We start from the raw sequence: 15804 nt of genomic DNA, 5'->3' as shown, positions 1-15804 counted from the left end.
AGAGCATCAATGAGAACATTGATTAACAGTGTCAACCTGAGCCTTGGTAAAGTTATTTGTTTGCTGGTGTATTTTTGGAGCTTTCAGATAACAGGCCAAATATAGGCTGGATATTTTCAGCGCAGCCACAACTGCGTCTGATAGCAGAAAAGTGTTGAGTTATCTAAAATGCCGACAGGGGACGTCTTGGTGTCAGTCTCCGAGGATCAGAGAACAAAGGGACGATTTCCCCCGCTCGACGTTTTCGACCAGCAAAGAGAGAAGGGATCCATGATAGGAGAGGCTGAGATGCCAATTTGTTCACTGACAGGAGATTCGATAGATCAGAGTGCTGTGCAGCCACGAGACAAGCTGCAGTTTGAGTAAAGCGACAAAACCCCAGTAGTTCTCGACTGGAAAACCACACGCTCTGATGTTGGGCTACTGCTCTCCTTTCATCTCACCGCACATAACGCCAACAGATGGATGCAGCACACGCTCTGGGGACTGACATTTTGGGGAAATATAGGAAATATCTTTCTGTGGGGAAAAACGGTGGAGATGAAAAACTGTTACAAGAAAAAGGCTAAGTCAAGCAAAATTCCTCCGATTTGAGAGAAAGTGCTCTATCAGTACGCAAAGATGCTTTGGATAAAAATTAATAAAAAAGATAATTAAGCTTTTCATGAAAAATCCTATTCTCCTAAAATGGGACAAATGACATATTATTTGTTCCGTTGCAAAGAGCTGTGACAGCAGTGTTTGTACAGTTGCAGCAGATCTTACTTCCTCCCCTTCACACACAACTTCTGTCTAACAAAAACACATTAAGTCAGTAAATACTTTTGATTTGAATCATCTCATACAGCCTGTCACCCAAAGTTATCTTTTTGAAAACATGATTGAAAGGCATGCCACTGAAGTTAAGAGCCTGAAACTCTCCCTTTCAGAATCAATTCTGATTAGATAATCAACTGTCACCAAGACGGTGAATCCATTGTTTTAAATCCCCATTGGCCAATGTATTGTACCAGCAGCTTCTCTTCAGGGGTCCTCATAAATTCATAAAGAATACTTAATGCAAACAGATCAATACCCATCCATATCATACTCACAATAAGTCTAGCAACACAACAGTTTGGGTCAATGTACTCAGAATGAGGCCGTTTGGAGAATGTGAGAGGCACTTAAACAATTAACCTCCCTACGTCTGCTCGGACGGCGCTATCTTTTCGTAAGTGAACAAAACAGAAGACGCATGTTCCCTAAACGAGTTGAGGAGCTTAAGGAATGAGGAGCTCATTAACAGACCTCCACTTCCACTGAGGAGCGCCGCTCGACTGAAGAGGAAAAACAAACCATGAGCCGATGACGTAGACTCTCTCGTATCTAAGTAGCGCAGCGTGTCTTAAGGGCACATTTCACAATTTTGACTATTACTCAACACTAACTCAAACCCTATGAATTACATAGCTGTAAGCTCTAATTAGATAGCTGTAATTCACTTCCTGTCTATATTAACTGAGAAAAGAAAACTCTTCACAGTAGTAAGGCACAAATAAAGTAAAAGTGGGAGGGAAAAAATATGAAAGTCACACAGTTCTACAGTTCTTCTGTGAACAAATGCAAACTTAAAGTAGAAGTAAGCGATCAGGTCGTTTTGGCTAACATCCTGTCAGCCGATGGAGTTAGCAGCCCCCGCCCTCGTCCCTACGTCACCACATTCACGCGCATCCATTGGCTGCACACACAGAGAGGACCGCCCCTTTATGCCGTTCTCTCTCCTCATTGGATAAAGGTTGTAGGATACAAGGAAAGTTTTCTCCTCGGCTTACAGCAGAGCAGAGTGACTGACAGACCCGTGTTTCAGACCAAACACTATATAAGTGATTGCTGTCGGAAGATATAACTATTTAAGACTCATATTAACACAAACATTCCCCTTACTTCTGCTTTAAATTTAAACATCCTATGGTATGTTTTAATATTAAATGCCACCATTTCTTGATAGTCAATTGAATTGAACAGTGAGCCACAGTAAATAAGAAAAACCTCTGAATTTTAAACATGTCAACCTTCATTCAAATTTTCATATTTGATTGTTGACATGAACAAAGACAGCTGGGCTTCTTCCACAAACTCCTGCAATACTAGCCGACAAAAATGTTCTCCGTGACTGATTATTATTCTGAGGCTGTGTGGAGATTTATAGAAAGCTCTGACGTGTTCTGAAAGAGTCCGCCTGGAGAGCATGAAATCAGTCTAAAAATGCTGCGGAGTGACAGTTGGAAATCCTAAGTGTACACAATTTCAAGTTAATGGGATAAAAAGGGCAAAACTACCAATGCTTCAATTACAATAAGGTAAATTTGACCATCTGAGCTTGCAAAGACTGAATTGGGTCCAGGCAGCAGTGTAGAAAATGTATTCAAACCTTTCAGCACATGTCTGTCAATATTCTTCCCTTCCTCCTCCTCAGCTCCTTTTCAAGCCACTTCTTTATATCTAAAATGGCCCTCGTCCTCCCTTCACCACCTCTCCTGGACCGCTTTCCTTCCCCCCGTTTGCTCCTCTAACCTTTAATGTCTTGGCTCGTTTCGCTCTCCCTCATCATTTTCTTCCTCCAGTCCCTCCCCCTGCACTTCTCGTCCTGGCTGTCCCCTTCATTTCCTCTCACCTTTTTTTTTTCCTGCTCTCTCCTTCACTCCCTCCTCTACTCGCTTCCCATCTTTTCTTCCGTCTTTCATATTATTGCCTCCATCATCCGCCTCCTGCCCTCTCCTCTGCATTTCCCATCACCTTTCTCCTTCTTTTGCGCCGTCTCGTCTTTACCTGCTCCGTATCGCTCCTTAAAGAATCACTGGGCAGCTAATCTCGATCCTCCCACATAGCGCCTCATATCTGATTCCATTTCTGTAATTGAAGGGAGCCCCCTCCTCTTCCTCCTCCTTCAGGCTCACACTTGACTGACAGATTTCCATTCCACAAGTGGTATTCAAAGAGGCACCTATGAAATGATTGGAAACCTGTCCTGAGATACAGTATGCAGCAGAGGAGCCTGGGATTCCAGAAAGAAAACTACCATTACTGTGAATCCGATGATGGGCGCATCAGTCATAAGCTCTGAAAAATATTTGTTGCTAGGAAGACAGCAAAGAAAGAAAAGAAAAAACACACACAACTGAGACAGATCAACAGTTTTCCCACCTGCCTTTTTTCCGTTTCTTTAATTGCCCCTGCCATCATCCCCAATGGTCAATCGTCAAGCTGATAAGCTGCGCTTCTGTCAATCAATAACCATCCACTTTGTCCCCTTGTGTATCTATATAAGGTTACTTTATCGAATTCAAACTGCAACTAAGGCAAAAACCAACTAATAATTGTGCCCGGATGCGGACATGTAACTCGGCCCCAGAGGAGGATGCGCTGCTCTACAAGTACAAATGACCAATTATGGCCCGAGTCTGATAGAATCGGCTCTGCTGCATCTTTCAGCTGCCATAAGCCCTGAGGAGACGGACGGTCTGGTAATAAGTTAGTTCTCCACAGATGGTCTGCAAAGTATTTCTGCAGTAATTGGGGAACGAACTGAAATGTCAAAAATGTTTGCGGACCACATGTGACCCCATAATAATACCAGACTAAATAACACGGTCTCTCAGCCCTTTTTATTTAGTGATAATGACTGGACATTCAGGACTGAGCACAAAGCAGCAGAAGCTCCGTTTATTTATTTTGTTTTATGGACACAGATCATTCGTTGATTCACTTTGTCTCCCAACGCTCTTCCGTTTAATTCCTCTTGTTGCAAACCAGCTATCTGTTTATACTCCAGGTTTATACCAAGCTGTCAGACTCAGATAGCAACATATAATATATATTTACATCATATATAACATTATACGGTCCCCCTTGAAACCTTCAGTATGTTTATGCATTATATATCACACACACACACACACACATAAATGTATAAATACCAGCCACCATTAAATAGAATCCATCATTTTCCTCACAAATATCTTCAAAAATTCATGTCCTTTCATGTCATGATATTTCTGAGTGGTGCATCAACCCGAGACCGACATTGTCATTCCTTAAGGCGTCCTGCGAGGGTGGCCAAAATGTCACCTTCTCGAGCTATAAATAATAACAAGCAGTTTACACCTGCAGCTGTAATTTTATTTGCTACATTTGCCAATAGTTCAACTGCTTTGCCTGACATAAGTGTATTTGCAGAGTAGAGAGGGCAGCTGATCCACAACAGAGAGCAGGTCCAGATTACATCTCGTATCTTGTGCCAACGCTAAATATCCTTATATCAGAGCATTTTCCTGGAATACAGAACATTCAGTTGTAAAGAGTTCATGTTTTCCAGAGTGAAAAAAGCCTCACAGGCAGAATCATAAAACAATAAAACTCCTCTGAAACTCAGACTAATGGATGTTGTTTGCTAGGGTGGCAGCACTTTGATGGAGAGATCCACCCACTTATAATAAATACTGAGATAAAAACTCTGGAATAAATATAGTTGCAAAAATACATTATAAATGTGAAAAGAAATAAAGTGGAGGAGAGTGAGCTAATAAGCCGTCCATCACCTGAGCAGAAGACAACCTGCTGGTCTAATGGAAAGCAGATTGACACACTGGTCTAACCCTAACAAGGCCTTTCATGTTATTGGTGCTGTGGGACCTCGGAGAGGCAGTGCTTGATTTTCTTTGGTGATGCATAATGTGTGTTAGTCTCTGTGGGGTGCTGGCCTTTCACAGGCAGAGGCATGCCGAGCCCATACGGCGGAACAGCGGTGTTTTCCATTTCCACTCACGTACGCCGCTGGATGTGTGCACCGTTGAGCTGACTGCCGCCGGATTGATTCACCTGTCGCCTGAGCAAGTTTGATCCCCAGGGGCGGTCTAGCGGCAGCTCGGCGGGTGAGACGCAGCCCTCCCCTCTAACTGCACCCCACCAGCCCACCCACCCACCCCCACACCCCCGCTCCCCCCGCGCTCACTGTCCCCCACTACTGCCTTCTCTCCTCGTTCATGGAGCGATAAACGAGATTTATAGCTACAGTGGCAAAGCAAACTCACCGAGTGTGTTAACTTTATCTTCGACGACGCGGAGGCAACAAGGGTTAAAAAAAAAAAAAAGTAATGACTTGACTTTGAATGTGAATTCGACGGGAAAAAACAAGAGGGTCACATTATGCCGTGATAACAGCGACTGTAGCTCAGTGACAATGACTGACAGAGGGAGGAATGAATGTGAGGCATTAAAGCTGATTGCCCTAAGGCTGAAGACACACACACACACACACACACAGAGGTTTACAGAAGATATGAGAAGACACTCAACCAGTGAGGCGGAAACCTGTGTGTGTTGATTCAGCTTGCGTTTATGTAGACAGATACATGCTGGTGTCAGTAGGATGAGACAGTATACGTGCATGCTTCTCTGTAACTCTCTGGTCTGATGGAAACAAATTCTATTCGGTCTTTACACTTTGGGGCTGCATTTCCAAAACTCACAAATCTAACATCCATATAGTGGCAACGTTTTATATGGATTCACTACATTTGTGTAAAGTGCTGAGTATTAACAACACTACCCTTGGCATATCTCCCATAAACCCCCCCCAAAGTTACTTAACTGTGCACAAGCGGAGGCTGTCCGTAAGCCAGTAAACCAACCCTGCTGGATCTACAGTATGGCGAGTGGAATCCACACACAAACATATGCAGACACTGTAACGCATTCAAGGTCTTTACGGGTCCAAAATTGTGGACTTGACCCAAATAGATTTGAGGATAATTAGACCCGATTCAAACAGATAAAACAAAGAGAAAGAGAGAAGAAAAACACTGCAGGCAGCACGATGTCCTATCAGTAATTTGATTAATTAACAAACAGCCACAGTGGCAAGCTAAAGCAGTACAACAATAATGATTATTATAATCATAATAATCATTATTATAATTACAATAATAACGATGTCCTCAGAATTAATGTAAAGTCAAAGGAAGTAAAATAATGAGTTTATATGCTCCAAAGACAATTTCAGTTCCACCTCCTGCACACACAATAGGAGCCAGCAATATTCTATCTGTGATAAAACGCTGGAGGCTACTCGGTCTACTGAAATAAAGGGGCTTCGGTTTCCCTGTTAGAACAAAGCTGACAGACCTGCGACAGTAAATTGAGAACCCCCTCCACAGCCTGATTAGGCTGGGTAGAATTTGGACCCAGTCTGACTCAGGCACAGTGGAGACCTTCATTACAGGTCATCAAAGCCAAAATCTACATCTCTGCATCTGAAGGAATTTGACGTTACTGCTCTAGCCCACAAAGAGCAGGAACAAAGTCTCCTGTTTATTTTATGTCAAAAGGAAGAGAAAAATCCTGCACCATGTTGGAGAAGTGGCCGCCACAGTGCATGTTGTAATGGCCCCGCATCTTTCTCCCGGATCTTCTTTTGTCTTTTTTATCATAGCCGGCACCATCCTACCACAGAGAAATGAGATGTTTTCTTGGCTTTATAGAGGAGGACGAGGCGAGGTGGAGGAGACATTCTGGGCTTTTCTTTTGATCTCACTCCTCCGGTGGCTCAACAGGCCTCCGTATGCAGGCGTTTACAGTAGCCCTGACACCCTGGTTGGTCAGTTTGATCAGGGGAGGCTGACTAACAAAGTCCACAAAGTGTATGGGGTTTGTTATACGACCTTTTTGAGACTGTGGGAGGAAAAAGAGATGGGATGTTTTCTATCTAAACTTGCTTGTGTATGTGTGTGTGTGTCTTAGTTTGCAGCTGATATGCAAACTGCTGAAAGTCTTATTTTATGAGTCACTCTTTATAACTGTTCTTCTTTTCCCCGTAGCAAAAAACTAAGGCTGACGACATTGTTTTTCCACAGCCAAACAGGAGGAAGCAAATACATTTAGATTTCAACATTTGACCCAAGAATTCAACTGTATGTTCTTTAGACGCTCTTTCATGTAACACTTAACGTTCTCATTAGCTCTCTTTCTCTCTCTCTCTGCCATCAGCTGCCAAATACAACGGTGAACTCTACAACAAGCGGCGACTGATGGTGGAGCTGCCAACGAAGGGCGGCCTCCCTATGCAGCCGATGGGCAACTCAAGACCTTCTATGAGTGCCATGACATCGATGACCCCTCCGATGACCAACAATCCCATGGCTTCGAACCCCATGACCTCCAATCACATGAACCCAACCATCACCCAGATGACGTCAATGGCACAAATGACATCAATGGCACAAATGACATCAATGGCACCCATGACCTCGATGACGCCCATGACTTCCCTCGCCCCGATGACCTCCATGACTCCTATGACTTCCCTTGGTCCACTGACCCCAGAGCCAGTGGCCACCTACATCACAGAGATGCCCAACATCTCCTCCGTCTCCACCCTCCCGACAGAACGACACTTAGCTGGCGGAGGAGGAGTTGGGGGAATGAAGCCGAACGGCCAGAAACCAAAAGGCGGCCATGGCCACGCTGCTCACAGCTCCCACGTCTCCCACAGCTCTCACCCTCACGCTCACAGCCACAGTAGCAAGCCTCCAGGACTCGGAGCTACCTCCCTGGCACACATGGCGGGGACCATGCCAGGTGGCATGTCCCTGGGTATCTCCAGGGCCGCCGAGACCACTCTCGGCTCCAACTCGGCCACAATGGGCCGCCCATTGGCATACAGTTCCAACACAATCGCGGCCGGGCATGGGATGGGGCAGGGGCTGAAGGCTTGGGACGGGACTGAGACGGTGGGCCGGAGGAAGACCTACGGGCACAAGAGGCCCCAGTGTACCGTGCTGGAGCCGAACCAGCTCCACAGCAGCAGAGGCCACAGCCACAGCCAACACTTCCTCCCCACACAGCCCTACTTTGTGACCAACAGCAAGACAGAAGTGACTGTGTGAGAAGAAGAAGAAAGGGAGAAAACGAGGGTGAAAGGATGCATGTGGAGCGGTGGCACAAGTAATCTCTGCGTGGAGACACCAACTCACAGGGTGGTCCAACGTGCAGATCTGTGTGTGTGTTTGTGTGAAGACGCTGAGGCCCGTTGGTGTACTGGTGAATGTGGTGGGACAGCGACACTGTGTCTGAGTGGTCCTCATTTCACAAACAGAGCTCACCAATCAAATCACTGAACCGACCTTTGTTGTCAAGAGGATGGTACGTTGGTGGCATCTGTAACCATAACAACAAAGCGCCTATAGAGCAGGGATGTCTGTACACTTGTGGTGATATTAGAGTGTTGTCTCACAGATAATCTTCTCTGTAACGATAACAGTACCCGAGCATTACAGTGCGACTACACACACGATGAAGTGAGAAACTGCTGATCACAAAATGGATTGGCTTTATTGTACGAACCAAACCCGAGAAGCAATACAAGGGATCAAGTGTAAAGCAAAGCAGTGACACATCATGGGAAAGCAGAAACACAACAAGTTTATACACAGACCTCGCCACGAGAGTTCTGCTCATCTGCCCAACAAAGCGTAGAATGGTTTGGAAAGAAAAAAAACGTTTCCTTGTGATTCACTCCCAAATCTCCTGAGGGTTTTGAAACAGACACACACGATGAGGCTGCCGGGCTTTGGACTGCAGACACGCAGGGCTTTGTACTGTGGCTATTCAGAAGCGCCCTCATAAGCTCTGCAGCTGAAGGTCGCCCTTTTCCACGAGGCTCCAGCACAGAGAATGGAGGCTGTCGCACTGGCATTGTTCTGTTCTGATCTCGTCTGTGTGGTGACAGCTGGCCGAGAGGAGGGATAAGGAGGCAGGGAGGCAGCATCTGGATGATGCTGCGGCTAGCAGAGGCTCCTCGGAGCATCATACACATACACACACACACACTTTCAGAAATGTGCACACGCAGACACACGTTTTCACATACACAGATGTACACCGTAGAAACACCACACACCAGGTTGAATAATAAGGGTTTTTTTAAAGAATGATGCCAATTATCTTAGATTTAAAGTTACAGATGGTTGAGCATTTATATAATTCATGTGTATTTCTTAGCTTTACATCAGACTGTTGAAATTCAGCAATTATGTTCAGTGTTTCCCAAACATGAGCTTCTCCAATTTAGATCATTGCAGTATCTCAAACTGTCTCATGAGACATGGCAGCTGTTTCAGAGAGACCCATCAGCCCAGTACATAGAATCTGATGACCTTTAATTTTCAAAAATTCACAAAAGAGTGAAGAGGTTTGATGATTTGGGAAATACGCTTTATAGTCTTCTTGCTGAGATTTAGATGAAAAGAATGATGCAATTCTCACCTCTGTGTGCTAACTGGCTACAGTACAAAGTGAGGCAGGAAATATCTGCCCTGGGTCCGTCAGTCCAGTGGTACAGTAACAAACTCTCCCTTCCAGCAATATTCCTTTCAAAGATAAAATGTGCAAAAAAAAAAGCAGTTTTAAAGTGGCTGTGTAGGAAAGGCCTTCGTCATAAAATGACTTATTTGATCAAATAAACTATTTGTAAGTTTTGCTTTTGTTACATAGCCAACTTAGCATTAACAGCTGTTAGCCTACCAGTCTTTGAGCAGCGCTATCTATCATGACATTGTACTAGTTACATACTGTAGCATGCTAACTTCAGCGGAAAAAATTAATTGATAGAAAACGAAGCAAAACAAGGAGGTTGGGTTCAACTGCTGGCAACAGCTCTTCGTAGGTAAAAAAAAAAATATTAACCTGTTTCTTATAGACTGGTAATTAAACGGTTGTTAATGGCAATGTTAGCTTTGTGGCGGTAGCACAACTTGGAAATAGCACCTCAAAAAGACATGGTCTGTATATTATAAATCAGCTCACATAACATCTGGGCCAACTGAGCAACTTTATGCCAATAAATCCTAATACTTTATCAAGTGGACCAAATTTCAGCTGTGGCTTCTCAACATTTCATTTCAGCACAAATTTTGCATAGGATGTTCTACTTCTGTAGTTTTAGATAAAAGCAAGAAGAAACTATTGTGAAAAGTGGGAATAGAAATACCACATTTTTTTGCTGGTAATGGAAAACACTGCCACAAGAAACTAGGTTTGATTAGATCACTCACTGTACTTGAGCTCTAGCTGGGAAGAAAAATCACAACCAGCAAAAAAAGAAAAAAAATGAATATCTGGGTTACATGACTCACACATGAAAATAAATCCTTAAGTCTGACAAATAGGCCAAATCTTCCAAAGACTCCTCAGAGTCTATTTGCTAGTTTTGTAATGATGTGGTACTTATTAGCAACTGCAGCCACCGTTATCATTTTAACCTTGTTATCTAAAGAGCTGCTTCCATCTGTAAGACCCTCTTTACACTGCGCGATTAAGATGCATTTTGAAGTGATCAGATTGTAATCAGACAGCGCTCGGCCACAGTGAAAGAAAAGACGCAAATGCGCCTCGGAAATGGTGAGCAAGGAGGATTATGATGTGCTTAAAGCATCTCCGGAGGTGGTCAGAGAGGCATTTGGCGTATGTGTAAATGCGTCTTTGAAATGTGTGTGCAGGTCCAACTGAAGCACAAGCAAAGAGGCGACAGCATCACACGAACAAAAATTTGAAAAAAAAGTGTTAAATGTCAATTTTAAAGCATGTAAATATAAGAGAGAAGGTGCACATGACAATCTGGTGAGAGAACAAGACACTGAATTTCAGTGTGACACATTTTATTGCCAGGTCCAGCAGAGCTACACTCATTTTGGGTAAAATGTGGTAAAAAAGAAGAGGTGGGGACGAGGGGGAGGGATGTTGGGGGTGGGGGGGGCACTGCTGTGCTGAATCAAAAGCCAGATGAAACAACTAAGCCAGCTGAGCACGAGATAAGGGGTCTATAGGAGGGGATATTTTTGCCCCATGCTGCTCATGCTGTGGAACCCCTGCTGCCTGCTGGTCACATGACTGCAAACCTGAGACCAAACTGAAGCTGTGGAAAAGGGTTTACTAAGTCATCAGAGCATTAAAATGTGTCACCTACACACTCGCACCTGAAACACAAACACACACACAAACAAACACACAGTGACACACAGAATACATTACAGGGTGGACTCTGCTTTCCCTCTGCTCCCACAGTGCCGAGCGGCAGGCGTCATCACGGCAGAGAGACAAAGAGTCAGCACTGTTACCGCGCCTGTTGTATGTACATGGAAGACTGTGAAACTCCAGATCTTGGCCCTTTGTAGCGATAACTGATATTATTCTTTTTATATATCTATCTAAATATACACAGCCTTTTTCTTGCTTTATCTTTCTTTTCATGCTCTCTTTCTTCTTCGACACTTCTTTTCACCCTTTTTTTCTCCTTTGCCTCCCTCCACGTCTGAATGGAAGACCGTCAGAGCGGAGATATCTGAGAGAAGCAAAAAAAAAGCGGGGCTGTGATGAATCTTTTCTGTGATAGTGGCGTGTGGTCATGATGAGACAGTGGATAATAATAATTCACTCCCATCTAGAAAGGCATGACTGGTTCTCCCATTGTTCCAGCAGGAAATATTAGTGATTGATTCTATGTGCCAAAAAAAATGTAATTCAGTTTGGAATTTTGTAATATTGTCAGTCCTCTTGAACACTGCGCACAGTTCACTCTTAAAAACTTTGTGTATGCCTCTGTGTGTATGTGTGTGTACGCGCGTGTGTGTGTGTGTATCCAACTCTGGCAAATGATTACTGTCTCTGAAGAAGTCAAAACTCAAACAAACCAAAGTGAATCATATATAAATGGAGTTCGCAATCCCATAAAGCTGTTTGCTCCCGATGATAATCCCCTGCAAATGTTGTTTTTTTTTAACTCCTCTGTGCATCCATCGGCTCCTTTTCTCGACAGCTGGTGGTTTTGTCGGAGACGGGAGTTGAGAAGCAGGTCAATGTTTGCTCAGGATGTGCATTACCCGACCCAATTGACTTAATCCAGCAAGGCGGAAATGTGGAAGTATGAACCCTTCCTGCTGCCCCATACTGCTCCACCCTTAAAGCCCATTCAGCTCTGCAGAAGCAGCCACTGGAACAATTGGTGAGCAGGCCGGGGCTGTGGAAACAGTTGGTAAACAAAAAAAGCAAAGAAACAAACAGGAAAAAAAAACAAATCCTTCATCCCAAACCGTAACTGCCAAAATAAACCTGATATAAAAGCAGGGGAATTGGTTGCGCTGGCTGGGTCACGGTTGATAGGGTCAGGCCCACAGATGAGTGGGTGCAGGAGGCAGCCATGTCTGACATTTTTCATCAGACGAGTCATCAGAGACAAAAAGGACACCAGGTAGTCTCCAGGCACCGAGCCAGTTTAGCGTCAGGAGCCAGGAGGAGCGCTGGAACAGCAACTGTTCCTCTTTATCATTTATTGAAGAGATAATCTGAGAGATCTGTGTTATTCTGAATTTTGACAACAATGTTTGATAAAATGTACTGTAAGTACGTCTTGTCAGTACTGGCTCAACATACTGTAATATTTAAGACATTCAGAGTATACACAGCCACAGAAAAAGAGGACAGTATGCATTATTCCTCGTGTATCCTCATTTGGGAGTTGTTTTTGTAACTCTGTCAACAATATGTGGCTCGGAGATGGCTGCTTTCCTTTCTGGCAAGTTTACCTGTCTGCAGAACGATCGATCAGCTTTACCTCTTTGGATTTTCTGCTGATGAAGTTTGGCTTTGTTTAGTTTCGAGCGGTTTTTCACGGCTGATGCTCATACCCACGACCTACTTCTTTCCTGAAAAAGACAAGACACCCTGAGTTTCAAATCGGAGAGCGACATAAGAGCTCATGAACAATATGTAGAATCAATCTCTATTATGTGGTATCATCTGCAAAAAAGTGCTTACATAACACTGCATTTTAAAGTGCAAAGTTTCATTGTGTTCATCCAAACTTTGGTTTACCAACAAGCTGGGTGTCACCAAATATTTTTGCATAGCCACATGATGATTCAACAATCCAGTCACTCGGCTGATCAACTTCACCTCTTTGTGTCTTACCACCAAACATGACACTGCCAAATGAGATCTAAATTTAGGGATGACCGCTCAGTGTGAACAGTCCGGTTCCTGAATGTCCTGTGGGTGCACCGCCTGCCACAGCATTTACGCCTTTTCTTTTTCCCTCTCGCCTCCTTCCTGGCTGAATGGAAGTCAGGTGAAGAGAGGATTTGCGATTGGCCCAGTTATACTGTAGGAATCAGACCCAAGTTAGAGGTTGCAGTGGTTCACTGCTACATCGATCGGTAACGGTGGCAGGAGCAGGAACCGGGTCAGTCGAGCGTGCCAGCCTGAAGTTATGTGGTGTTAACACCTGCGCTGAACACGCTTTGGCCTCATGACCTGGAGTTAATGAGTGATGCTATACTGTGGGGTTTGCAGGTGCAATATGTTGACTGCATCTTTTCAATTAAAAAAAAAAAACATACACAGTGAGGCCACAATGGAAAGAAAATAAACTATAAGTGATGTTTTCCCTCTTTTGCCACATTGATTTTCTTTTCTGTCACACACCAGCTATGTTGGCGGAGGCAGTTACTACTGTGACACTGTTCACCGGCTCACACGTCTGTATGTACAGTGGCTTTTACTCAAAGTATCCAATGACGATCACTGGTCACGACGATCCCTCACTGGCTTCCCACACTGCTTATTCTACTGGGTCTTTGCTGAGCCCTGAACCACCTGCGTCACCACCACCTAACACGACCTCTCGTAACAATGTGCTGGCTTTTTCATGTGCCCTTGCTCCGTTAAGCTCTCAGAGGAGACACGTCTGAATGATTATGAGCAAACATGGAGTCTGGGAGTGAGCTGGTGCGCCCACATTGCGGCGAAGTCTCCCAACATGTCGAATTAATTAAGCGCATGGGGGAAGGCAAACGGTAAGAGTATAGGTTGGGTGAGAGATTTTAGTTTTAATGAAACATTCTCAACAGGAGATGGAGGAAAAGCTGGAAGGCAAACATCTTGAAAAGTCACCCACATACCTGCTCGCAAAGTAGACTGACAAGAACTAGCGGTGATAAAACTGAGTAACAGAAAAGTTTATACTCCCACACTAGAACGAGAAGCTTCGCTGAGGGACGGAGAAGGGCGGATGGCAGAGAGGGGCGTGGCGGATAGGATATGAAAATACGCATTGTGGCCCTGACTTGGCTCAAATAGACTAAAAACAAAGCTATTAGATAAGAAATCAAGCGCTTTTGTTCAGCTGAACAGCGAGCGGCTGGCAGGAAAACCAGACGCAGTGGAATATCTACAAAGGAATAGTCAACACGAGACAGAGCAGGAGCTGTACTGGGACTGGGGGCTGGTGAGAGAGAGAGAGAATCGGGGGGTGGGGGGGGTATGAGTTCTTCTCAGTGTGGTCTTTAATCACCCAAAACCCAGAGAGATGTGTTAGTGCTTTGGTGCTGCAACAGGGACCGAGAAGGGACCTAATGTCAACACTTGATGGGGAGGAGGCTCTGAATTATTGATTTGGCAAAACGTTGGCAGTGAACGGCACGTGAGCTCAAATGGCTCCGTTTAGAAAGCTGTGAATCTGAGACCGTTGGCTCACACACACACACACACATGTCAAGAACTCCTCTGTCGATTGATTTCATGTTACTACAGTATTGTTACCCAGACATGCCGACTCTCAGACTATTGATCATTGATGCAGCAGCTCAGTAGATCCTCAAATCAATCATTGACAGATTAAGCATTTATAATAAGGACTGGAACATATTTATGTGGAATATGCATTTCCTGTTGAGCTCAGTAGTATTTTTTTTTTTTTTTTTTACACTCATTTAAAAGTTGAAGATGTGAAGCATGGATTGTTCTTGATGTCAGTCTGAATCAAGACAGTGCTGTTGTCTGTAAATATTCATTTCTTGGTAGGAGGAAGTAGTGAAGAGAGCCTTTTTCTTTCCCTTAATCACTACAGATAAAATGCAGTATACTCTTTTCATTGACGAAAAGAAAGAGCAGCGTTGCCATGATCAGACAGTGGGATATGTACAGTACATCAGAGATGACACTTAAGGGCTCAAACACAAGCTACATTTTTACCAGACTTTCTTCTGCGCTTTCCTTTTTTTTTTAAAAGAAATCCTTTACCGCTGCCGTTCGCTGAACTTTATAGCGCTGTGCACATCACAGCCTACGGAGAACAGCATCTATATGATCAAGATATCAATATTACACGATATTAAAGTTTTCTTTTGTCAGCTACGTTTACGACTTTGTACGGCATCAGTCTTTATGTGCAATGTTTCTCACCGGGTTACGGAGCTGTCTACTTATGCACACGCAGACAGAGGAGGTGCAGTGTTTGTTGTCCAGTGATGCTCAACATCTGTTTTTATAAAGGATTTGCTCCTATGGTGTGCTTTATACAGTATGTATGATTTTGATCATTAAACCTATATTAAATATTCCTGCTGTTAGCATTACAAGACGGATATCAATCACAGTAGATGTGAAAAACGCTGGTTACTGACCTCTGCTATGGCTCAGAGCCAAGAGATTTTCCATTACCTTTGAAGAATCAATAAGCTATTTGCGATATGACTACTATCCATTAGCAAGCATATCCTTTTATAGAATAACTCATTGATTAACTGATTTTTGGTGTTAATCATGCATTACATACAAAGTTATATGAGATCCAATTTTCTATTTTTGATGTCCAGACCAGTTTGTGGTATTTATGCATATGTGTATATGGATACATATGGCCCCAACACTGCATTTATGCGTGACTAGTAAAGCATATTTTCTATGGTAGAGCCCATCTCCCACTATTGTTTG

General features: G+C 43.9%; 1 protein-coding gene across 1 annotated transcript in view; it reads left to right on the top strand.

Moving 5' to 3' along the window:
- The window catches only part of shisa9a (shisa family member 9a), a gene marked incomplete at both ends in the record, with an annotated part of 46676 nt that extends 38751 nt beyond the window's left edge, over positions 1–7925 (top strand). The window contains one exon of the mRNA XM_083993886.1: positions 7027–7925. Coding sequence (XP_083850012.1) covers positions 7027–7925 — 899 coding nt within the window. The remainder of the gene's footprint in view (positions 1–7026) is intronic.
- Positions 7926–15804: the final 7879 nt, after the last annotated feature.

The sequence above is a fragment of the Trachurus trachurus genome, assembly GCF_905171665.1.
Source record: "Trachurus trachurus genome assembly, chromosome: 19".
In the NCBI taxonomy this organism is placed as follows: Eukaryota; Metazoa; Chordata; class Actinopteri; order Carangiformes; family Carangidae; genus Trachurus; species Trachurus trachurus.
The sequence above is the reverse complement of the archived record's forward strand: the minus strand, read 5'-3'. Positions and strand labels throughout refer to the sequence as shown.